The 26,089-nt window shown below is 32.5% G+C and overlaps 1 protein-coding gene across 1 annotated transcript in view; it reads left to right on the plus strand.

The window, feature by feature from the left end:
- Nucleotides 1-26,089, plus strand: part of Pus10 (Pseudouridine synthase 10) — a 245,449-nt gene that overhangs the window by 120,538 nt on the left and 98,822 nt on the right. Inside the window, exon 4 of the mRNA XM_089595730.1 lies at nt 13,880-14,082. Within this exon, the coding sequence (XP_089451856.1) occupies nt 13,880-14,082 (203 nt within the window). The remainder of the gene's footprint in view (nt 1-13,879; nt 14,083-26,089) is intronic.

The following is a 26,089-nucleotide window of genomic DNA, read 5'->3' on the forward strand; positions in this document are numbered from 1 at the left end:
GACTACTACCGCACTCAGTCAGTACCATCTTTAATTTGTGGATAGTAAATTGCAAAATTTTAATACGTTTTATAGTACTATTATACTTTATTCGTTGAATAAGAAGAGTGAGTTCTTGTTTTTAATTCTTATTTTGTCTTAATGATTATTCATTCAGCTTAATTTTTTAAGAAATTTGTAATGTAGCCTGGGTACAAAAACTACAAAAAAATTTTAGAATGTATAGATTATATATATGGTGGGTCTTACATCTATATAATGTATACTGTATTAAAATTAAGATACCAAAGATGTCTGATACATTAAAAAAACTTTTTTTTTAGTATTTTTCCTCATGTATTTTATAGTTTGAGGTGACAAATTAAATTTAGTTTAAGGTGATAAATTACTGACACATTTTTGTGAATCTTATGCAGACTCCAACACTTGGCTATTACGATGTCAATGAGTGTTAGTGAATTTTTGGCTATTTTCTTGAATGCGTGCGTGCGCGCGCGCATGTGTCTGTGTCCATAAAATTGCAATAAATTATTTTCGTACTCTGGTGCACCCAAAAAAAGATTTTTTGTTAAAAACTTTTCTACCTTTTTTTTCAAGTAAATTTTAAATTTAACAAATTCAAAAGCAACAAAGCTCAAGTGGCTTCAAGGGGTTCTAAAGTTCAAATAGAGTACCGAAAGCTGAAAATTAAGGATTAATCATAGGAATTGGTGCATCAAAACGGATGGAAGATTGTGTAAAGTACAAAAATCTGCTGAAATAAAAAGGCAATAAAAAGTAAAACTACTTTGTAAATAAAAAGAATGAGCATAGAAGACGAGGATTGGAAAATGATAAATTAATAATGTAAAATACAACTTAAAGTAGAACATAGTTGTGTATGCAACGATTTTTAATTTTAAAATATCTATAAAAAATAAGGCATTAAAAACAATCACGTTGCATAGTTATGTGAATTTGTGTTGCAAAGAGAGTAAGACCCTAGGAGTGACGCGTCGCTCTTTTAATTGTCACTTACGTAATTGAAGCTTACATAAACGCTTACGGCTATCAAGTCAATAAAAAAACACCATGGACAGAAACAAACCTTTCGGCAAAAAATCTGGTTTGAGTGCAAGGAAGCACATTTTTATTAAAAATAGTTATAAAGGCAATCTATAAATTTATGTGCTGTAAGAAAAAGTGTGAAATGATGTGTAAGTTAGTAAAAATATCTTTTCGTTGGATTGTAAACCAACTTTTTTTTAAAGGGTTGATCAAGGCGAGCCGTTGCTCTTTGTTTTAGAATTGCTGGCCAGGCAGATCCACCTTTTCGTTGTCACAAAAATTTTGAGTCTAGAGATAGACGTTTTTAGAGGCTGCCGCCATGGGCAATCAGAAAATTGACAAATGTAAAGATTACAGAAGTTCACTTTTTTGTGGGTTGATAAAGACAGATATGTCAGCTTGAGATTTTGAAGAAGAAGTGAAGGAAAAGAGTGTATGTAATTTTTTAAACTATTTATTTTGTAAAGACTGAATATAGCTTTAGACAAAATCATCGCGTTCGACATACTTGATTGTTTCTACTGATCCAAGAAACAAACATTATGTGACAAAATAACGAACAAGGAAGCAACAAAGTTACTGAATACATCCAAAAATAAGGCTTCACCAAAAAATGGGTAAAAAAGGACCAGAAAAGAGCCCAAACGATTGTTAAAGGTATAGAGATTTTGATGTTTGATATAGTATTAAAAGTGAAAAGTGAGATACCAAGTCTACTAATGAAACTGAAACCAAGGATAAAAATAAAATCAGATCACTTTTTCATAGAAAATTGTACAAAAAAGATTACATAAGGTAATCAAAAAGAGAAAGTTGGTAGAAATACACAAATAAATCGAAAATGACTGAAATAGAAGGCCAAGAAAAAGTTAAAATACAAACAAGCAATACAAAAATAGAAGAAACCCAAGAAAAAAGCGTTTAAAAAATATGAGAACAATTGCTAAGAAAATAAGGGGGATCAGGAATTTTTTAGATGTAGTATAAAACAGGCAGGAACCAACATCATAACTGGTTGAATGAAGGAATAGGTAAGAACTAAAAAAAAAGGGGTAACATTCAAAAAATGTATGCATCTTGAATACGCAAAAAAGTAGAAAATCTGTAATAAAGGAACGTTGATCATTTGAAAAGAGAAAAGAAAGACAGAAAAAAAACCATAGAGAAAAAGAAGAGAAAGGAGGACAGTTAAAAAAAAGGGACAATAAAGAAAAAAATTTGGTCATGTATTTAAAAAAATTTCAAGGAACAGATAATCAGCAAGCGATAGACGGGATTAGGTTTGGGGGAGAAGAAGAAAAGCGTTCTTTTAAAGAGTGAAAGAGACTTAACGTAGTAATACGTGCAAATAAGGAGGTATGTCAAGCTTTGAAACAAATAGAAATTAAAAAGGTGGTAGGAAGACGAAATGGTGGCAGTATTCCTTAAATAACTCTTGTGAACTTAAATAAAAAATTCACTCAGATAATAACTAATCCCTTATTGTTATTTACTCTGCACTTACTACCTTTTCTCTTGCAGGACAAATCCTAGCTCATGTAGCTTGAAGAGAAGTAACGAAATTTTCCTACTTTATCGATAAGATTACTTTGATGGTATAGATTTATACCATTAATTATTTAATAACTAGTTATTTTATCAACAAGAGAAGAGATTTTTACTAATAAAATAATAAATTCAGCCTAAACTCCGCAAGTTTCACTAGGAATTCAAGGTGAAAAGAGAAAAATCAAACGGTGGACTAAGAAAGTGTGATCTAATTTTTTACTTTTCTTCTTCATATTACAATGAATTTAACTGAAATTAAGTTTTAATCAATTTTTAAAAAGTTTAAACTATGCTAGTTATTTAGTCTTTTTCTGAGATTTAAATGTTCCAAAACAATTAATTATAAACTAAATAAAGTAACTGCTCAGCGGTAAAGTAGGAGACTAATTCGTTCAGAGTAAAATCTTACACCATATTTTGTTGGGTATTGTTATTTGTGTTAGTAACTTTTATCTACATAATGTTTCAAAAAAAGAAGAGTTGTTGCACATTTTTAAATCTGCGAGAAATAAACATAGCTTAATTTTATCGAAATTTATTAAACTATGAAGAAAAAAAGTGAAAATAGAGATCACACCTTATCATTCCATCAGCTGATTTTTTACTTCATTCCTTGAATTATCAGTGCATCTTGCCAAGTTTGGGTTTAATTTATTTTTGAAAGGGCCAAGAATGTGCGTCTACTCTTATTTTTCTACCATTTCTTTTTACATCAAAAAATTTTGAAATAGGTAAATAAAAATTTTTAATAAAAATCAATGCTTTTGCGACAAAAGTGATACAGTCCCGCAGAAAAAATTGTTTATCAAATCAAACCATCTCTTTTTAATGTTTTTTGAATTACTGCATCCAAATATGTGATTTATTTAACTCTATTATCTTAGGCTTTTTTCATAACTTAAAAAATATGTCTAAGTACTTAGTGATATCTTTTTTGGCTTGCTCAGAAGTATGTACACAGTATGAAGCCACACCTTTAACACCTCCACTATTTTATCGGATATCTCTCGATTAACCTAATCAGAATTTCTTTCAGGGTTAAAGAATCAAAATCTGTAGTTCGTTTGACTTTATCACGTTAACGTTTTCTTAGAACCACGAAAAAAGTTAAAATAGGCTAGACGATGCAGTTTCACAGAAGTAGAAACAAGCGAAGTCAAATTATCTTGTTAAGATTTTAGATTTGTCAAAAGAAGATACTGAATTTGTAGCTTCTGATTTACTCTTAGAAAGTATGTTTACCAAAAGAACAAAGGTGGTATAGTGAAGAAATTTTTCGAAAATGTTTTATTTATGATACTAAGTTACCTTTATTCTGTTGTAATAATGTAAACAAATAAACAAACGAAAAATAAACGAGTATACAGTGGGTGTTTGGGTATCCAAGTTAAAAGTTATACTTTTATAAAATTATATGGCAAATCATGTGATTATAAATATAAGTATACCTCGTATGAAACGATATTATGTACAAAGGTGGTGCAATTATCGTTGGAATGAGTATACCTACGTTAGTTAGGTGTGGTTTCAATAAATATTTTAATATCTCATAACAGAACCATTATAAACAAAATTTTATGGCACAATACAATATAAACAATGTGGCAGCTAGTGAGTATAAGACTGTGCTCTTTCATCGAATCTTCCGATGGTTTCAAAAAATCTTCCTAAGAAAATAAGAAGTACCTTTATAAAATAGTAGATCGTTCAACTGTTTCCTTTTTCACATGTTTAATTTGAAAAATTTTTATTTTAACATGTACCCTTATGGAAAAATCACTTTAAATTGCATTTAAAAGATCTGTATAAAGCTCTCATTTTTTGTTTGTATAATAGATTACTATTAGATAAACCTGTTTCATTTCCAAATAGATCTATAATTTTTTTTTTTTTTTTTCATTAACACAAAAAAAAGGGTAAAGTATGCGTAAAAGCGTGTATGTCAGTTCATCAATATGAGAAAAATAGCATCCAGCGATGCAGCATATATTTGCGCTCCCCTCGCCTCTCTAAATTTTGTTCTCAGTTACAAAGGAAAAATCATGAAAGAAGAAAATGCAATAAAAATCAATTATTGTATTTACTTAGTACAATAATGTTTTTTTTCCATCATGAAAGATCTGAAAAAATGTGAAAAAATTATAAAGATAATAATTTATTTATGTTGAAAATAACAAATTAAATTTACCAAATATTTTGTTATATAACTTGTTCATTTAATGTAAAATAAAACCGAATGAATAAATTCATAATAAATGAAAATTGACACTGCAAATACATTACGAACTGTAAGACAAAATGAAGTAATCGGTTTTCCTATGTCTGGCTCGCTTATAATAGAGTCAGTAGATGACTTGCCCAGCGTGTAAGGAGTCGAGGGTTCAAATCTTTTTTTTTTCTTTTTTTTTTTTTAGAAATTGGTTAAAAGAAAAATTAAAATCAAAATGTGTAATGTTGTGTAGTGTGGTGATATGACGTTGTGTGGTGTAGTACTAGAGACTGAAAATACGTTGAGAGGGGTGGAGTGAAGGAGGAGAATCAAAGCAAAATTCACTTCCGTTACACTGTTTCTCAAGGTCACCAATTTGAAATCTTTGATTAACTTTGTAAGGCAGAACGCTCCTATAGAAGTATAACTTAAAAAAAAAAAAAAAAAAAAAAAAAAAAACAGACCAATAATAGAGAAAATCTCTAACGATATGGCATCATCAAATAGAAATTTGTGATTTGTGGAGTAACAATGTACAAAAATCACAGATCTCTCGTCTCTATTATAAACAAATCTAATGTTGCGCCGAACGTAGGGGTGTGGCGAGAGAGTCGTTTGCTGTGCGACACCAGTCTGTAACTGGCTGTACGATCACTCGGTTAAACTGACTGAGATTTAGCATGCATATGAGACCTGAGCGCCATTTTGCTCTCGCGTAACGGATCGTGACATGGTTTAATAGAGCAGTGGCTCTTCGATCTTTTTGATTTTGGCGTATCTCGGAGTAGATGCAGTTAGCAAGCCCTACAGTTTCACATACTGGCACATCTTGGAGTAAATGCTATTCGCAGGCTCTGTAGCTTGACATAACAGTTAGTCTAACTAGAAGAGGCCTTACCTTCTAAGTTCCGTGCTTTACTACGGCGTACAAGAAATTGCCATTTTGTCGATTAAGTTAACCACAGTTCCATAAAATAGCTGTTTCAAGGATTAAAGTGCCAGATTGTTACTAGCCTCAACCTAATTAAAACAACTTTAAGGTTAAAGGTTAAAGAAGAGCACAAACAGTTATTAGTTATTTTAAGTTAAAGAATCGCAAGTGAACTATAAAGTTAAAATTAGAATCTGAATAAAAATAGTTACACTGCTAGTCTGATAAGCTCATTATTTCTTGCGATTACTTTTTCTTGCGCAACTGCCGAAAAAATTAGAACAATTGTGATTATTGTGAGCGAAATGAAGTATTGCCAAAAATTCAGTATAAATGTGAATTTAGAGAATTGTAAAGGAAATCACACTTCTATTAAATTAAAGACTATTGTTTTCAGCCAAAATCTTATTTGACAATTGCAGTGAGAAAAAAAAAATTATAACAAAATGTATTATCAAGTCAGTGCTTAACGTTAAAGAAATATAATTTAATTCCCCAAGTATTTTTTTTTTCATTTATTAAGCGTGACAAAAAACTTCAGACTTAGTTCATCCTCACAGCTTTCTCAACCATAGAAATTTATAGTATGTAAAGTATATTTTGCGACAAGCTACCAGTTTTCGTAATTAAATTAAAGAAAAGCACTCGTTTTCCTAAAGTAATACATGAAAAAGCCTGTAAATTTCTTAAGTAAGGAATGAATTAGATTGATTTTTAATTTCATTATATTTAATTATTTTTAATTATCTTTTTTTCTTATCTTCAAAGAGTATGCGTAAATTAATGAACAGCAATTAGTTTTCTAGGTGTTCTATAAAGATTAACAAGCACGAAAATAACTTAGAGAACAGTATTAATGCATGTAATAATTAAAGTGAAAATAAATAGGAGTGTTGGCTCAGTGGTAAGCGTGCTTGTGACTAATATAACGTTGTTCTAGGGGTCGTAGGTTCGATTCCCGGTGCAGAAGTCCCTATGCAACCCTGGCTGTTTTGGGGCAAGTTTTTCTGTAGAATTTTCTTTCAGAGTAAATTCAGGATCTTTTCCTTGCCCCACAGGTCTTCGGGCCTGCGTAAATATGAAACCGGGTTAGGGCTATACGTGAGGATTAGTGGATCCGATGCCAGGCAGGGATCGCTGGCCTTACTGGAGAAGAGTGGTTCCTTACAATATGGGGCTTCTCCGGAGATGCTAATTAGCCTTGATCCGATGCTTCGGCAGAGAGCAATGGCTCAACTGGCGAGTAGGGGACGTCCTGAAATACGGAGTCTTCTCCTGGGAAAGGCTACACAGTGGCGAGTGGACCCAATGCACCATTGGTGCAGAGAGTTCCAGCTTAACTGGCACGGTTTTTCCACCAGAGGTAGTTGCATCTCTTAAATTATTGTAAAATTTGATACACTTTAAGCATTTTACTGGTAAAAAATAGATTCGGCCAATAATCTTAAAAAATTCAAGTATAAGTTAAATAATCTCTACATTTTACTAACTGTACTATTCTATATTATATAATCCTAATGTCTAATGGTCGTAGTGAAATTATTCTGCCATTTTTCGATAGCCACCAGTTTGAATTTGAAATTTTTTAATACGTTAGACTATATAAGGATTTTTATATTCTTATATAATATGATACAATTATCAATAGGATTGTAATAGAATTTATAAACTGTTTTTTTTATCATTTTTCACTTCATACGGTTTCACATATTAAACTGTATCATACGTATGATAAACTTTTATTTGTTATTCATATTGAGGGCTTGATAAGGAATTAAATACCTGCCATTTAGTATAAAATGTCGTTCTGGAATTTTAATAATAAAATATATTTTACTTAAGTCAACTTATTGAAGCTTTCAATTTCACACAATACTAAGGGGTTACAAAAAAAAAAAACTACGGATCCACATTTTTATATTAAGTTCCATTTTGGAATCATAACTATACATATATTGTTTAAAATAAATGGGCTTGGGGAAATAAATAGTTAAAAATATATCGTTTACAGTATAGTTGAATTTATTACAATTTGATATCATATATCGAACATCAAGCACCTTGCCTCATCAATGGCTACCTATTACTTAATGTACGTATCGTCATCAAAAATGCATCAAGCACGCGACTCGACAGCTCCTACGCATGCTTATGGCCTAGCATTCCAGCGCTGCAAGAGTAATTTCAAATTTACTTATACTCTAACATGGCTCCTTAAATTTGAAATTTTATCTTGTCACAAATTTCAATAAATTATGTTTTCATTTTAAATCAATCTCAAATCCTGTCTAAACTTAACAAATTTCATTCTCCCTCGTACCTTAGTAAAAATATCTGCTTAGTTATTTTCTAAGTTTACTTTAACGATAATAATCATACCATTTGAACAATTCTCGTTTACAAAGTGAAAATGTGTTTCGATATATTTCGATTTTTTCATAAGATTATTAAATTTTGCAATACTAATCGCACCACAGTTTTGTTCAGAAACATTTATTGGTTTATAAAAAATAATTAAAAAATCTTTTAATATTTGTCTTATCCATAATATTTCACTTACGCTTTCAGAAAACGTCACATATTCAGCTGCCGTCGAAGATTTTGTGACGCTTTCTCAATTTTTAGGTTTCCAATACATTACACTACTAAACAGCTTTATAACGTAACAAGTAGTTGATTTTCTATCAATAACATCACCTGCCCAGTTTGCATCAACATAACAAGTCACGATATCGACTTTAAAATTTCTTTCATACGTCAACTTAATATCTCTTGTTAAGTACAAATATTTTGTAATTTTTACCGCATATTTGTAATAAGTTTAATTTGAACAGTTTTGAAATCTATTTGATTGGTTAACGCTACAACTAATATCTCATCTTATTCCTGAGCTTATATACAGAAGTGCTCCTGTCAAATTTCTGTAGTTTTTAAATTCAGATGCCGACCATGTGAGTTCACATTTTAAGTTTCGCTCCATTGCAGTTTTATATACTCTTGCGTTTATTACATCATAATTTTCTGCTAAATATTCTGTAAATCTTTCCTGATTTAATGTCATTATACCACTTTTACGATTGAAGTCAATGTTAATACCAAGATATGTATTACCATCACCTATGTCTTCCACCCTAAATTTATTTGTTAATTTCTTTTAAGTTTCGTTAGTTTTTTTTTTACTTTCACTACTTACCAATCAATCATCCACAAAGATAATTACATAAATTTATTCTGCCAGTTCCATCACTTCAACCTTCTGGTTGTTTAACATACACTTCAGATCTTACATTCTCATCCAGAAAAGCTGCTTCCAAATCCATTTGATTAATAATTAGATCATTTTGTGAACAATAAGCCAATACAATTTTAATAGTGTGTGTTTTTGCTACAGGTAAATATATATCGTCAATTTTTTATTTTCGTTGAAAACCTCTTAACTAATCAAGCTTTATGTTTATTGTCTGATTCCTCGGTATAAATACATTTGAAATCAATAATTTTGTTATTTTCTGGTCTGTCTACTAGTTTATAAGTTTTATTTTTACTAACGCAATTGAGTCTCTTGTGCATAGCTTCTTTTCAGTTTACACATTGTCCATCATTTATTGATTAATTATAATTTTGTAGAGTGTTCGCACTAAGATAATTTACGTTAATACATGTTGTATAATTTTCTGGCTTATACTTTTCTGGTTCTTTACGCGTTTTACTAGATCTTCTTATTGGACTTTTATTTTTATTTGTAGTTTCATTACCCTTTACAGTTTCAATATTTTCATCAAAAACTGAATCATTATCGCTTCTATCATTATTATCATTTTCTTTACCGTAAAAATTTGTAATTTCTTCACCATTAAGACCTACTAATTTAATATCCTCCTCTACAATATTAACATGTCTTAGTAATTATAATTTTATTATTATTAAGTACCCTATAACCAACACTTTCATGCCTTACTAATATTCCTACTTCTGCGTTTTCATCCTATTTATTATTTCGTTTAACCTTCGCCACTCTTACAAATATTTTACTTCCACACAATTTTATATTATCAAGTTTGGCTTAACTTCCATCATAATTACATATGAAGTTTTCCTTTCAAAAATATTTGCTAAGGTTCTGTTTTTTTAGTAAACTGCAGTTTTTACTACTTCTGGCGAAAAGTTTTATCTTATTTTGTGTCAGATAACAGGCACCTTGCTACATCCATTATTGAACGATTGTATCTTTCTGCAGTTCTATTTACATCAGGCATATATGGAGGACATATATTTATTATAATACCTTTATGCTCTGCAATTTATAAATACTTTTGTTTAGGAATTATTTACCATTATCATATCTCAACTTTTTTACTGTCTTCCCTGTCAAGTTTTTTTATTTTAACTATCGCTTCTACCATAATGACCACTGTAATCTTGATAATGTTGTTGTTGCCAATGTTGATTCTGCCACTGTCTATATTGACCATGACTATGCTGTGCTTTCCCATGGCCTGCGATATTGGTGTGAAAGTTTTGCTCTTATTAGTTGCCGAACTGACCTCATCCGTCTCCTTGCTGTTGAATACTTCTTTCTCTGTTAACATTTGAAACACCAGTCTCCGATCCTCTTGATGTGTTTTGTCATTAATTATAATTTTTATTACAACATTGATTTTAAAAACGTCCTGGTTAACCAAACTTGTAATAATTAAAATTTTTTTTTTCTTTTTACTTTAAATACACTTGAATGTCAATTATTATATTTATTTTTGAATGTTTGATCTTTTATCTCATACATTTGAATTTTGTTTTCAACATATTCAACTGTTTGTTCCTCTTCTATCAAAACATCTATTTTATTATTAATACGTTTTAATGCGGGAGGTAATGTTCTAAGGATTAATTAACCTTTTCCTTTTCACTAACCGGTTCTCCAGTATTTTTTAATTTAATTATTATTTTTTCAAAATTCACTAATAAATTGACTAGATTTTTGAAAGTCACTCCATTTGATATTATCTCATTTATTTTTCACACACATTTGCAATGCTATTAATTCTTTTAAGTATAATTTATCTAATTTTTTTATAATCTTATACAAGCTTTTTTTGTCATGTATCAATTCAAATTGATTCACAGTTAATGCACTACATTTGTAAGTTATCGCTTTTAACTCTTTTTATTCCCAAGCTGATTCTGTTTCGTTTTGATTTCTTGTTTTTACATTACATCTTTACATTTTCTAAACATTAAATACATCGATATTCTTTTTTTCCACAAACTATAATTACTACCATCGAAAATTTGTAACATGAATTTAATACTGTTCGCTATCTTGTCTTCTTTTTTTTCGCTTTTGACTTCTTTTAATATACACAGCACGTTCTTAAAAATTTTCAAAAAACTCCTTCTCACACAGTCTCTGTCTACCTTTTTTAACTTGATTTTCTTGTTGTTGATCTGTCTAGTTCTTCTTTTTATTTTTATGTTTTTTATTTACCTATACTTGAACAATGCCTTTTCACTTCTTTCCACTAAAAACATACCGAACTTCCTGTTTCATACAGCTTTTTAATCCTTTAGCGTCTCAATAAATTTTACACTTTAACACATGTATTATTTATGGCTGCACACGTTTTAAACTATTTTTTTTTTGATTCTTGACATATTTTTTATCCATTTTTAATTTTACAGTCTCTCTTACAAGTGATTGTCACGTGCCACCAAAGAAACATGTGAAAAAAAAAAAATAAAAAAAATAAAAAATAAAACAAACAAGCAAGACCGGAAAAGGCAACTCAAACAACGGACTGCTACTATGCTAAAAATAAATGAGCCTGGGAAAATCAATAGTTAAAGACATTGTCTACAGTATATTTCAATTTATTATTGTTTAATATCTCATATCGAACATGAGGTACCTTGCCTCAGCAACGGTTACCTATTCACTGAATAGACGCATCGTCATCAAACAAGTATCAATCACGAGACTCAAGAACTTCGACGCACGCTCATGGCCTAGCGTCCCAGCGCTAATTTCAAATTTAATTATATTCTAGCACACACACACATAATCTTGGGCTTTCGTCTTCCTGCGCGCTACCTGCGCTAACTTCCTGTAAGTAAATTTTAATCTTTGACGCGGCTTTAAGGTAGAAAACAAAAGGTTCTTAATAGAAATAAAAAAATTTTTTTTCCAAATTTTATTTATTTAATAGTAGTTTTCCTACGAGTTTGAAAAGTCTTTGTTTGCGAACCGAGAGGTTTGCGGCCCGAGCCGAGGGCGAGGTCCGGAACGAGGTTCGTAAAGGAAACTTTTCGAACGAGAATCGGAAAACTGCTTTTTCCGCCCTCGGGTGGTTTTGGGAGGCTGGTACTTCCTCGGGCAAAAAAGCAGTTTTCCGATACTCGTTCGAAAAGTCTCCTTTACGAACCTCGTTACGGACCTCGCCTTCGGCTCGGGCCACAAATCTCTTGGTTCGCAAACAAAGACTTTTCAAACTCGTAGGAAAACTACTATTTTGCCCGAGGAAGTATCAGCCTCCTAAAACCACCCGAGGGCGGAAAAATCAAAGGAAAAGAGAAAAAAACCTTTTTTTTCTTACCATGGGCCCAAAGTGCAACTGCCGCTTTGCGCCGTCGGGTCACACTTTGCGCCCTTGTAATCACTTTGGGCCCATGGGCAGGAAAGTTTTTTGCGCCCTCCGGACCTAAAGTACTTTTTTGCCCTAGGGCCCAAAGTGATTTACTGGGCGCAAAATTGCACTTTCCGCCCTAGGTCAGAAAAACATTATACGCGACTCGGGCATAAACCTACAACAAGCGCGCCCTTCGAGCGCTGATGTTTGTACTTTGGGCCCTAGTGACGTACTGTACTATTGTTTGCTATAATCATTAACATTAAATACACAAAACTAATAAACATTTTACAATCTTACAGATAGTTTTTTTGTACTGCTAAATGATGTCTATATTTTCTCACGATTACATGCGAATTTACTTGATAGTTTTTCCCTCCGTTAGTCGAAAGTTTTTTGTTATAAAAAATATTTTTTCCGCCCTCGGGTGGTTTTAGGAGGCTGGTACTTCCTCGGGCGAAAAAGCAGTTTTCTGGAACTCGTTCGAAAAGTCTCCTTTACGAACCTCGTTACGGACCTCGCCTTCGGCTCGGGCCGCAAACCTCTTGGTTCGCAAACAGAGACTTTTCAAACTCGTAGGAAAACTACCATTTCGCACTTTTTAGTCATAGATGTGTAGGAAATCTGATAACAAAAAGATTGACAGTCGTAAAATCCCTGTAAGAGTAACGGAAGCGCAGATGTGAGCAAAAAATTTAATAAAAAATTGGCATTTGTTTATAAATCATTAAATAGACCAATAATTTACGCTAATGTCTGATTTAGACAAGACTGTTTTTCCGTATTTCTGGAGAAATTCTGTAAGGAAATAGCCATTTTTTCTTCACTGAAAAACAGAAAATTAAGATCCCTTAGGCCCCGGACTTCTAGTTTTGTGATATGATTTCACACTTAAAAAATCATCGTATGTTAAAAAATATACATAAAAAAATACCGTATGTTAGTAAAAGTATTAAAGTGTTAAAAAGTCTGATTTATAACATTTTCTATACTTAATATGATTGTATATTATCTTATCTTATAAACAAGTATCATAAAACGTTTGTAAGTTCTTTTGTTTGTTTGTTTTTGGTTTTCAATAGTTCATTTAGCGTCTAATTCTTCTATTGCAGTTAAACTAGATGATACAAAACACATTTCCAAAGATAAAAAATTTCAGTTTAGGAATCGTGTCGTTATAAAAAAGTGAAACATTATCGAGGGTTAAAAATCTAGCTGAAAAGTGTTGATATTCTCTGTGACTTTTTTTCTAACTGTCTACGTAATATTAAAAGTTTTTAGCGCTGATTTGTAGAAGACATAAGACATACTCTTTTCATAATATGTATTCTGTTGTAAAATCTTATGACGTTAATTGACTTCCTATCACTGATCATTTTACAATCAAACAATTCCTTAGTTAACGGAGATTTCACCAATACTTTCTACTTGAATTTTTTAATTGTTGTCAGATGGAAACTATTTGTTTTTTTACATCCCAATGTATTAAGAAAAAATTATTTAAGAAACTTTACATTTTAGGTTGGAGAACTATAATCACTTGAAAAATCGAAGTACAAACTATTCAAAGCAACTCATTGTAACCAAAAAAATTGTTGACGACATAGTTATATGTACCGTAAACGAAAAATTTAATCAGTATTTTTCAGTTCCACCACCGATACCGATACATACAGCAATTATAAAAAAATTAGAATTTAGATGTGAAAGTGTGTTTATTGGTGGTAAGTACGTAAATCGTATTTATTCATAGCTTTCTACTGCTTCATAACAAATTCCTTCTATCTATCATATCAATAATTTTTTTAAACCATTAATGCTGTATTTTTGTATAAGTGCTGCAATAAGAATGCTACTAAAACGCTCATGTATAAAAAAAAATATCCGTTGTCATTGATGTAGCAGCAGATGACTAAAAATTTTATTTACTTACTAATCCAGAAATTTGTAAGATGATTCATTTTTAGTGTTACCCTGAATACCTACAAAAAAATGTAAAGCTAATGCATATATTCATTTATTATCATATATTTTCATATATTAGGAATGTGCAAAAATAATCTACTTTTTATTTATTTTTCAACTTTACTTACACAAATAAAATCTTAAACGTTTAATCATCAAACTATTCTTCGTTATTATCTAATACCTACTGCTACCCAATCGGTAACTCATGGATCTCCTCACGATAAAAATCTTGGCTTTTTGACGTGAAAAAATTAGCTACCCACTTTTGCAGTTCTTTAAATGTTTGAAAGTGTACTCCTTATTCATGGATCTAAAAAGATGATCATCAGTTAGCGTGGGGTCTAGAGAGTATGATGGATGTCTTAAAACTTCTAAGCCAAGAGACATATAAGTTTGATGGATAGGTTTTACAATGTTTGGTTTGACGTTATCATGCAACAATTTCACTTGACGTAATCCATGGCCAGTTCATGGACGTTTTTCGTCCAACACTTTACTCAAATGGTTTAGTTGTTAAAAGTGATGTTCTACTGTAACAATTAGCTTCGATTGTAGTGGCTCATAATACAAAATCCCTTTCAAATCATGTTTTGAATCTGACTGGGGGGAGGGGGTGTCCGGCATCAAGATATGATTTTTCTTATCATGGGCACAAAGTGCAACTACCGCTTTACGCCCTCGGGCCACACTTTGCACCCTTGTAATCATTGTTGGCCCATAGGCAGAAAAGTACTTTTAACCCTTGGTAAGAAAAGCATTACACGCGACTTGGGCACAAATATACAACAACCGTGCCTTTCGAGCGCTGATGTTTGTACTATGTACCCTAGTGACGTAATGTACCATGTTTATAAACAAGACAATAGTGGAAAGTTGCATAATTTTTACACACCCGCAGTACTATTCTAAATCATCATAAATTTTAACTCTGAAGTTCTTTTTTTAACTATTCTGCCTAGAATAATTTTCAACTTTTGAAAATTTTTCGCATTTTACAGCTTGAACTTGTCAAAGTTGGAATACACCTTAGCTAATAAGCAGTTAGTTTAAGGTTTATTCCAACTTTTACACGTTTAAGTATATCCAAACAGTTAATAATACTGCTTATTTATGCAAGTGATCATTGAGTATGTATAACATGATGAAACTCATATTTGAATCGTGAGTAAAAACTACAGTTTTTGGGTTTTGATCTTTCATCAACGAAACTATGACTTTACATTTGATATCTAGCAATTTTCTTTTTTAGTTGTAATTGTTACGTCGAAACTAGATCGTGTATAAATAATTGAATTGCTTTTGGTGTAACCTCTTCAAAGATGAATGTCTCACAATTCTAGTATAACATTTATCAGTATGTAGATTGTCTCATTATTGTACGTACAACCTACTGTAGGTGTAATAATAACTTATCATTTATAGCAGTTGTTTAATTCTACGTTTGAGGCAGTCTTTTTAATTAACATTATTATCGACAGATTTGATCTAGCTCTCTTGTTCGTTATTAAAATTTCTTTTTGTTTTTTTCACCACCACTTTGCTCTTAGAGAGATTACTCCTTGTTTTTTTCTGAGAACCTCATACTATGTTGTAAAGTAACATGAAGAGCAATGAGACAAAAATTTTCTTCGTAATTCAACTTAAATAAAATTTTTCACACGATGTCGGTTTGATTCAATGATTTCGGTACAAAAAATATTTAATGATGAAGCTCTAAAGAGTTTAAAAATTTCTGAATGATTTAAAAATACCTTGTTAAATATTAAGAACAATTTCGAAGGATTAAAGGATTATCTGATACTTGAATGTCTTTTTTTCTGTAAGTGGAATGCTAATAGCTATACTCTGTACTCTGTATGAAATTGAAAAAGTTTTTTGTTCCTTTAATCAAGTATTTTTATTCATAACGATTAATCATATGTTCTGGATATAATTATCATGTTTATGTTACATCACAGTTGAAGTTAAAATACAAACTTAGTAATAAGTCCTACAAAAAAATTACATTTTACATTTTGCTTGTTCATACAGCAAGTATTATTTTTTGTTTCTATCATAAAAAGGAGAATAATTTCGAAGAAACCCTGTTCATTCGTTTAGTGATAAGTTCAAGTTGAGATAACGTGGTTATGATTCAAAAGACATTCGTGGGTCTAAAAATGAACTGTTTGTAAATAATTCTGTAAATTTTCAAAATATAATAAAAATTATAGTTTCATTAAACTATTTTTTATTCAGAAAAAAGTTGAGTGAAAAATGAAAAAGATGGTTATAACGCTATAATGTATGAGTTAAGTACCGTAAATTGTACTTTTTTAGCAAGATAAAAATAAACCTTTAAAGAAATAGAAAAAAAAACTTAATAATTTATCAGTCGATGCTATTTGTAAATTGAAGAGCTACTTATCAAAAAATTTATCATTAGAAAACATTTTTTATTAGTACGGGAAGTGTGATAGGACGAATTTTGAAACATATTATAATAATAATTTATTCCTCATTTTTAGCAATTTTAGATTTCTAGATTTGACATAGGGCAAAGAACTTACGTCCTAATAATTTAACTGTGGTTATTTAAAAAAACCGCGTAAATTACGTTATCCACCAAATAATAAGTGGTGAAAAATTTTCTCAATCAATTTTGTTAATGTTGAAGATTTCTTGTTTTAAAATTTACTATCTGTATCTGTTTTTTATTTACTATTTAGTTCTTTGGGAGTGAAACATATTTGAAAAAATTTTGCAACGTTGTAAAACATTTCAAACTATTAGGTTGTCATCGAAAATTAATTTCAGTCTTCGAACAATCTTTAACAAGATGTGTTTTAGTAAAGTTCCTAATTTTCCATCATTAATGTTGTTATAATAATCTGTCAAAGTTTGGAAACTTTTTGACCTAATGAACTGCGTCTAGACCAAGTCTGACATACAACATTTTGTGTGGTCTGAAAATGGTTACCCTTTCCTTGTTTTTTAATGAGCACAGTTATCAATATTTGTAGAAGTAATTACCATTTTCTTATGAACTAAAAGACAACCTTATTTTCTTGCGTATATTACAGTTGTGCTAAGCAACTAAATGTTCTATTTCACCGAAAAAAAATTTGGAGTGATATTCCTGAAGACTTTGCTTAGATAATAGACTTCAAGAACATTAAACCACTGTAGTACAGCGTTTAAAGCAATGCACTACAATTTTCAAAGCATATTGCCTCCGCAAAGACTTAAAGTACTACACTATAACTCTGTAAGTGCCGCACTACAAGCTTTGATGTTCCAAATTTCTGAGATGCGTTGAATTGTAGAAGCACAAGGCTTCGCGCACTGACCATAAACTCTTGCAGTCATTGACTGGATGTGAGTGAGTGAGATATTTCACATGAAATTGTCATTAGCAATATCCACGTAGAGTATAGTTAACATGCTCTTACTCTCATTGGTTCACCTCAAATATAATCTAATACTCATTGCTTAGCGTAATAATTCTGTCTGGTCAGCAATCCTATAAACTCTGAGCAGCAGTTCGTCATAACCAACTTTCCGACTTGGGAAAAAGCTTGGTCATTAACACAATTGTAATTTTGTTCAGGAATGTTATTTATAAGTATTTCATTTATTTTTTACTAGATTAAATTTTTATATTATTTTTAAATATGTCTGGTCAGCACTCCAATAAACTCTGAGCAGCGGTTCGTCACAATCAACTTTCCTGCTTGGGAAAAAGCTTGGTCACTAACATAATTGTAATTTTATTTATGCATTTTATTTATAAGCGTTCTATTTATTATTTATTAAATTAACCTTACACTTCCTTATTCATCACATTAAACTGTACTTATTGCCTCATCATCATTTTATAATTAAAATGTGAATTTCTTCCATTTAAGCACAAAGGTTTTTGGCTGAAAGGCTCTTTCCTAATGACGTTGCTGTTTATTCATTAAAAAATACGTAATAATCGTAAGTAATTTTTTTAGTTAGTAACACGTACGTTTTTTGATTAAGGTGGCTCCTCACTATAAATCCCACAAGAAGAGTAAGCATTCTGCAACACAGCTTTTCATTGGCTGTGGAGGTTCTTGACTAAAAATGGATAGGTACCTATAGTCCCTTCAAAAATAGTTCAGTCACATCTACACCGTTGACCTATATCGTACAATACAGTGATCTGAGCAGACGTATGTATACAAATCTGACAACATAACCCTTGTATGTAAATAATAATACTCAGCGTCTCATTTATTTTTATTATAATTACGATTCCTATTCATTTTACGTACAACTTTCGGACCAATTCAAACTACGCGGGCTACCGCTCTTCAGTGTAGCAGACGCCCCACACTTTTCATTTGTTCCGTGACTTGCACAGTTATCTACTATTTTCACAAAATATCCTATACAACCCATGGTAATGTCCAAGTACCTGAATGACATTGGAAAGATTCTGATTTCTACTATCTGCTACATAGTTTTCTATTAAGAACTACAGTATCTTTGCTAAGATATCATGCAACCTGCGCCACCAATTTGACGACCCTCCATAAGAGGCTATGTTACAGAGTCTATTTTCCAGTTAGTTTTTTTCAACAATTTTTGTGGTGACGAGGTCTCAAATTTTGGGAAAAGACTCCTTGCACCTTCAAGAATCATCCTTTAAAATATCATTTAATACTCCAGTGTTTTGATTTAGTGAGGAGTCTCTTTTCCTCGCCCCCCCTCGCCACACGGCCTCTTGTCGGTCCCCAAACCACCACACAACACCATGCTTGCACCACAACAGCACACATTTTGAATTTTATTGAATTTTATTTTTTATCTTCTGCTAATTCTATGAGAAAAAAAACATACACACACACTTTCTAAGATATTGGATCCCACGATATCTTGCACACTAGCTGAGACCCTCACCCACTCTGCTATTAGCGGTTCCTACATAAGAATTCATAATTCTTCTTCTTATGATACAGTTCATAACTCGTATTTAATGTAAATATTCATTTACTGTTTATCTATGTATTCAATTTGGTTATAAATTGCGTAAATATATAAATTATTCATTAAACAAACAAGTAGTTATGTTAACTAATTTTTTTCAACGAAGAAACCAGTATATTTAAGAAGAGCAACTCTTCTGTGTATTAATAAATATTTATTTATTTATCAGTTATTTTTTACTTTCACAATAAAGAAATATTTGTTAATACAACTTCTTCATCTTTTTTCAAAATTAAACAAAATTTTTTAAAGATTTTCTTGTACTCTATGAATACATTCATTAATTTTTTTAGTTTTCATTCTTTTACAATTTTTTCATCCGTGACTAAGGTGATTTTTTGACTCAACGACGTCTATCTCATTGTTAGCGGGAAAAAAGTCCAGAGAGGTGAGAGGAACGCAAATACATGCAGCAACGTGGACATTTATTTTTGTCAAATAGATGTACTTGCATACATATTTTTATGCTTAGTTTATCTCCTTCTTCCTTGTATAATAAAAAAAAGAGGATCTATTCAAAAATTTAATAGAATTCTCCAAACTCAATCTTTCATGCCCAAAATTGGGAGATTTCAACAGATCACGTACATGCAATAATTGCGTGATTCTTTCATAACGATGCTGTATCTGACATTAAGATTTTTTAATGGAAACGTATACTAAGGGAAGAAACAGTTAACTGAGCTGCAATTTAGAGCGGCGTTGGCTGAATGGTAAGCATGCTTAATACTGATACAACGCTGTTCTAGGTATCGTGGGTTCAAATCCCGGTGAATACAGATTTTTTCAAAAACTGTTTTTATCGGGAAAAGTTTCTATGTATCCCCAGCTGTTTTGGATTGGGATTTTCCGTGGAATTTTCCTTCAGAATGATTCCAGGATTTTTTCCTTGCCCCACAGGTGTTCAAGCCTGGCTGAATGCAAAACAGTATTAGGGCTATAGGTAGGTAGGGATTAGTGGATCTGATGCGCCAGGCAGGGATCACCGGCCTTACTGGCGAGGAGTGGTCCGTAACACATAGGGCTTTTTCGGGGATGCTTATTAGCCTGGATCCGATGCTTTGGTAGAGAGCGCTGGCTTAACTGGCGAGAAGTGGACGTCCTGAAATATGGAGTCCTCTCCGGGGAAAGGCTACACAGTGGCGGGTGGATCCGATGTACTATTTGTACTATTGGTGCAGAAAGTGTCAGCTTAAATGGCAAGGTGTTTTATCGGAGATATTCGCACTGTGCCAATGGATTGTATATAACATCAGTAGAAAGGGTAAGAAATGAGTGCGGCAATGCACCCCCACACAAAAGTGGTGAGTGGGTGACCCCGGTGACTAGGCCTCAGAGCTGTCGTGGTAACCCAAAAAAAAAAAAAAAAAAAAAAACGAGCTGCAGTTTTTTGTGAGTATTTCTTATGCTATTTGGAATATAAGTTGAATGTTTGATTGTTACTTTAAAAAAAACGTATGGGGAGAATCACCTCAACTGTCCCAGCGCCGCGGTGGACGGCCCGCGCGGTCGTCAAACCCGACGTTTTCAACTCGTCGTTTCGGTGTCAAAACTTTGATAAAAAAATAATCTAAAAACATATTCTTACGTATTTTTTCCTCAGCTTTCCAGTGGTGGCATCAGTTTTTCGAAAATTTGCTCCCATAACCTCGAAAAATGCACTTGTTTTAAAAACACGTTTTATCTCCATGATCTTCAACTTTTGGAATTTTTTTAATAGTCTAGATCAAAAGATGAGACATTTTTACGTAGATATCGACAATAAAAAAAGAGGGGTTTTTCGTTTTTATAACGTATTTAAACGACGAACGAGACGATGCGAGCCGCAGCGGCCGGGCCACGCGCGGCAGCAGCGCGTCCGCCGTGTGTCGTCTGCTACGGTGAGTCTGTTTGGCTATATAATATATAATGTAGTAGTGGCGATGTAAACAACAATTAGTTAACCAGGGCTTACAATGGATAAATAATAAATGTTCTGATAAAATTTATTCATATATACAACAATTTTATAATAAAGAAATAAATACTGATTAATATTGATTAAATATTAGATATTTACATAAATAAAGAAAAAAATGAGAACTAATTTGTTCTACTTCGTTCTTTTTTTCTTTTTAGGCATGGTAATCGAAGTGACACTTGTTTTACGTTCTTTCAGTTTCGGAAAAATTTCATACTGGTTACTCAAAGAAGTTTTCTTCAACATTAATTTATTATCCTTAATGGAAATAAACGCATGATAATTCAGTGTCCCTGGAATCAGTTTCGCATTGTAAATTTCGTCTTTTAATCTCAAGAAAGTTTCTTCGTAGTCAGATTTGCCACTAAAAAAACCTTCGTTTCTTTGCAGTAAAACCTACGAAAACTTTGACTTACGATAGCACAACCTCAAGTCATAAATATAAAAATACTAATATTTAATTAATCAATCGAAACTTGTTGCGAAGTGCAAACTGTCACGGTTAGGTGTATTTGTTTACATCCAGTCAGAGAGACGGTAGCAGACGGCGCGCTCCTGCCGCGCATAGCCCGGCCACCACGGCTCCCATCGTCTCGTTCGTCGTTTAAATACGTTATAAAAACGAAAAACCCCTCTTTTTTTATTGTCGATATCTACGTAAAAATGTCTCACATTTCGATCTAGACTATCAAAAAAATTCCAAAAGTTAAAGATCATGGAGATAATACGTGTTTTTCAAACAAGTGCATTTTTCGAAGTTATGGGAGCAAATTTTCGAAAAACTGATGCCACCACTGGAAAGCTGAGGAAAAAATACGTAAGAATATGTTTTTAGATTATTTTTTTATCAAAGTTTTGACACCGAAACGACGAGTTAAAAACGTCGTGTTTGACGACCGCGCGGGCCGTCCACCATGGCGCTGGGACAGTTGACGTGATTCTCCCCGTATGTGTGATGGACGTCTGTCTTGAAGGGACATTCACTGATATGTTATATTACCATTTGAAAAAAGTGGTACTCAATGAAACTGCATGGTCTTATACTGCTTAGCCTAGTGTTGTACCGTAGAATGTTGTTTAGAATCGTTTATTTATTAAATATTAAAATATTACTTAAAACCACCCCCAATGAACATAGGTTGACACATTCTAACGATAGTTGCACCACCTTCGCACAGAATATCGTTTTTCAAAAGGTATATTTATATTTATAAGTATATTCGTCTGCTATATGATTTTTTAGAAGTATAATTTTGTACTTGGGTACTTCAGCACACACTGTCCACTGGTTTTTTTTTGTATATTCTTATATTGTCACAAAATTCAAATCTTCGATACACAACATCTTTTGATGCCTCCGGTAAGGTAGGTACCGTATCATACTGTAGATATATTGTAATCTCTCAGTCACACAGTTGATAATATTTCCTCCCGTTGTCAACTTTACACGTTTACACCATTCACCATGCCTCTCCCCTCCAACAATGGTGAATCTTATCTCTCTTTTCAAGAAACTTGCAACTAAACAAGCTTACTTGCAACCAAAAAAATTTTAGTGTAAAGAGGTGGATGCACGCGTATTTACAACTAGTATGAAGGTCATTGGCGTTTTTTGAGGTTCCAAGTATTTATTTTTTATCTATCCTTATTTGAATTAGCTTAATGTCAATTAACCTCCAAAAAACTTTTTCCATCTGCCTGGTAATTTAAGACTTGCATGGTTTAGTTCAAGGGGTTCCAGCTCATCAAAAAAATTTTAAGTTTAGTAACTTTTTTATTAATTTTTTTGAGCTAACTTCGAAATAAAAAACACAGGAAACACGTTTTTAAACTGAGCGACATTTCTTTGACTGGAGCGTCGACCTCTACTTGCTTTTTTATCAGATTTAATAGTGAATCAAAACAAAAACCAATAAATTATGGATTTAAACGCGAACAAGCAAAAGCACGCACATTACGCGAAGTTGTTAATTTATAGAACAGCACTCATATTTACTTAGATAAATCATTAGGTTAATGTAATTAATTAATAGATATGGTCAGTTACTTATATTGAGAGTACACATATACGAGTGCCTTATGTGTGTGTGTGCACGAGAGCGTTGGGGGACAATCTAGCATGAGAAATGCGCGAGAATTGAGTTGGTGAGGAACGCGCATGATGACAGCAGCGTTGGGTAGCGGTTCGGGAGTGGGGCCTCGCTGGAGAGGAGCTCGCTAAAGAGAGCTCGGGTAGGCAGTTGGAGTCGGTAAGCCCAAGGGGACGATACAGTCATCAACCAGGGGCCCGTGTGGGTCAGCCAGCACCTCTCGTTTGCCGCTGGAACTGTTCAAAAAGAAGCTAACAACATCACTACACACTGCTGCACGGTCGAAAAATAGTAAGTGTGCCCTTTGTCTGCTAGGATCGTCTTCTCATCAACTTTTGTTGATGAGTTCAGATTCGGGATAGAAAATCTCCCTGGTTGCTTAATTAATTCAACCAAGTGGTGGTCCTGAGTCTGCGTTCGGTAAAAAGGAGGGCTATTTCCTGTGTGTGTTAAGTTTCTCGGTGCACAGTGGTATAGCTTTGAGGAAGATCCCCGGCGTTTCCTTGTGTTTTTTCTTTATCAGACGTCGCTCTTCTTTGGGAATGATTATTCGAATCGTTAGTAGGATCAGAGTATCTTTTTAATTTTTTTAATGATGAATGATAAGCGTTGATCTTACTTATTGAGACCATTTAGTTGACAGGTTGAAATCTCCGACTGTTTAGTCAACCGCGAGGTGACCTTCCGACCGCTTTTTTATCATTCTTGGGGAACTTTCGTTTGTTGGGAATCAATTTTATTTTTTTCTTGATGAGTTTTTGATTGGGTAAACGTCGCTTTCATGTTGTGGTCTGCACAGTGGCACGGGCTGTATGTGCACGCTGCCTCTCGACTTTTCTTTTCTTTTGTTTTGAATATACAGTTTCCACATATCAAAACTGTAGAGTATGAGCTGTGGTGCATTTTGATGATGTTGCTTTAATCAATAATAATTTTAAACGTATTATAACCTTACTCTTTATTATTTTTTGTTTTTGTATTAATAAAATTCGTGTTTTGAGTTCTTGTGAGTGAATAGCTTGTAAGCCTAACTTTGAGAAAAACAAGTTTGACCGAGAAGGGTTACATAGTGGTGAACGGCGATGTATAGGGAAGATTCCACAAAAGTGATCATGAATTGATTATAGATTTTTCTTGTAATCCAATGTGGTGCGATTCTTTGTTACCAACTTTTTAAGTGTGAATTTGGGTTTCTTAATTAGATCATGCGATGACCTTTCATAAATTTATTTGGTGAATTCACAAAGTTTATTTTTATTTGTATGACTTTTTCGTTAAACTTTGAAACACACAAAGTTTATTTTATATTGCGTTAATTATTGTTCTTCAAACCATCGGAAATAAGTTTTGATTATTAAAATAAATAATCGAGCATGAAAGCTGATAATACGATGTGTATTATGTTTTTCGTTTAAGTTTGAACAAATGTTGCGAAGTGAATTAAAATTCCCATTGAGTTTTAGCATTATTCAGTTGCCTCTACCCTAAACCCTCTGTCTGCCATTATTTAGCCTCGAACCACCCTCAAAAAAAGGGGACCGTTGCAATGTATTTGAAAAAACTTTCATAAGCGTGACTCAATGTGTATAGGTCCTTCTTATTTATATTATTGTTGTCTGATTCTATATGGAGCATTTTTGAAATTTGTCGTTTCTTGTAATTTGGCTCATTATCTAGTATTCTAATATCATCCCATTTAAAAGTATGATTGTCAGAAATTTGATTCACAGATGCTACAGATTCGGTTTCATAATTTTTTTCATGTTTTCTTCTTCTCTCTTAAAGTGCTCTTTTTGTTTTGCCAGTGTATTTTTCGGGACAGTTGTTGCACGACTTCGCGTAATTTTGATGCTTTTACTTGTTTGACTTGCGTGAGAGTGAATGCCATTACGTTAAGATAGCTTTTCACTATGGATCTTCAAGAAGAGTCTAGATACTGTAATACTGCTTCTAATTGGCTGTGGGGTTATTAAGTCGGTTACGGTGCCTGTCTGCTGCCTCTATCTTCGATTTAGCAGACCCTACTCTCCGCACCTTGCAGGAGTTCACTATTTTTTCAAAATATCTTTAAAAATTTCACGGTTACATCCAAACAGCTGAATGTCATTAGAGAAATTATGTTTTTTTTATCTGCTTTTCTGTTTTTCATTAAGAACTGCAGTACTTTTGCTGAGATATCATAAACTTACGACTTACATTTCACGACCCCCTTATAAGAGGCTATGTTATAAAGTCGATTTTCAAGTTGCTTTTTTTCCAAACAAGCCACCTTAAATCATTCCCTTCAGCGTTTATAATAAATATAATCAAAGCACTTGCGTTTATATCTATAATTTGTTTGTTTTTGTACTGATTTACTATTAAATTTTTTAATGTAGCCTGACGAGTTCGACGGTCCAGTCAACGAAACGTTGCTGTACATAATGAATTTGTTGTGTGTATTCTTTATTCCGAAGTTTGACCCAAAAAATCAACCAAAAATTACTAAAGTATATTGATATGGAGGGTGAGAAACATCATAACTAAAAAATTCTTTATATTTCCGTAAAATATCTGTTCAAAATTCCAGACATAAAGCCGCATTATTTAAGGTAATGAGTTTGTTTCCAAAATCGCATTTAGTCTCTAATATTTAATTGTTTAACGCACTTTTGGTACAATGAAAGCAACGCGTTTGGCTTGAAACATCCCGCGAACAATAATCTCTTGAAAACTATG

The sequence above is a fragment of the Copidosoma floridanum genome, unplaced genomic scaffold (assembly GCF_036245765.1).
Source record: "Copidosoma floridanum isolate Cflo_tuat_1 unplaced genomic scaffold, Cflo_Japanese_pri ptg000027l, whole genome shotgun sequence".
In the NCBI taxonomy this organism is placed as follows: domain Eukaryota; kingdom Metazoa; phylum Arthropoda; class Insecta; order Hymenoptera; family Encyrtidae; genus Copidosoma; species Copidosoma floridanum.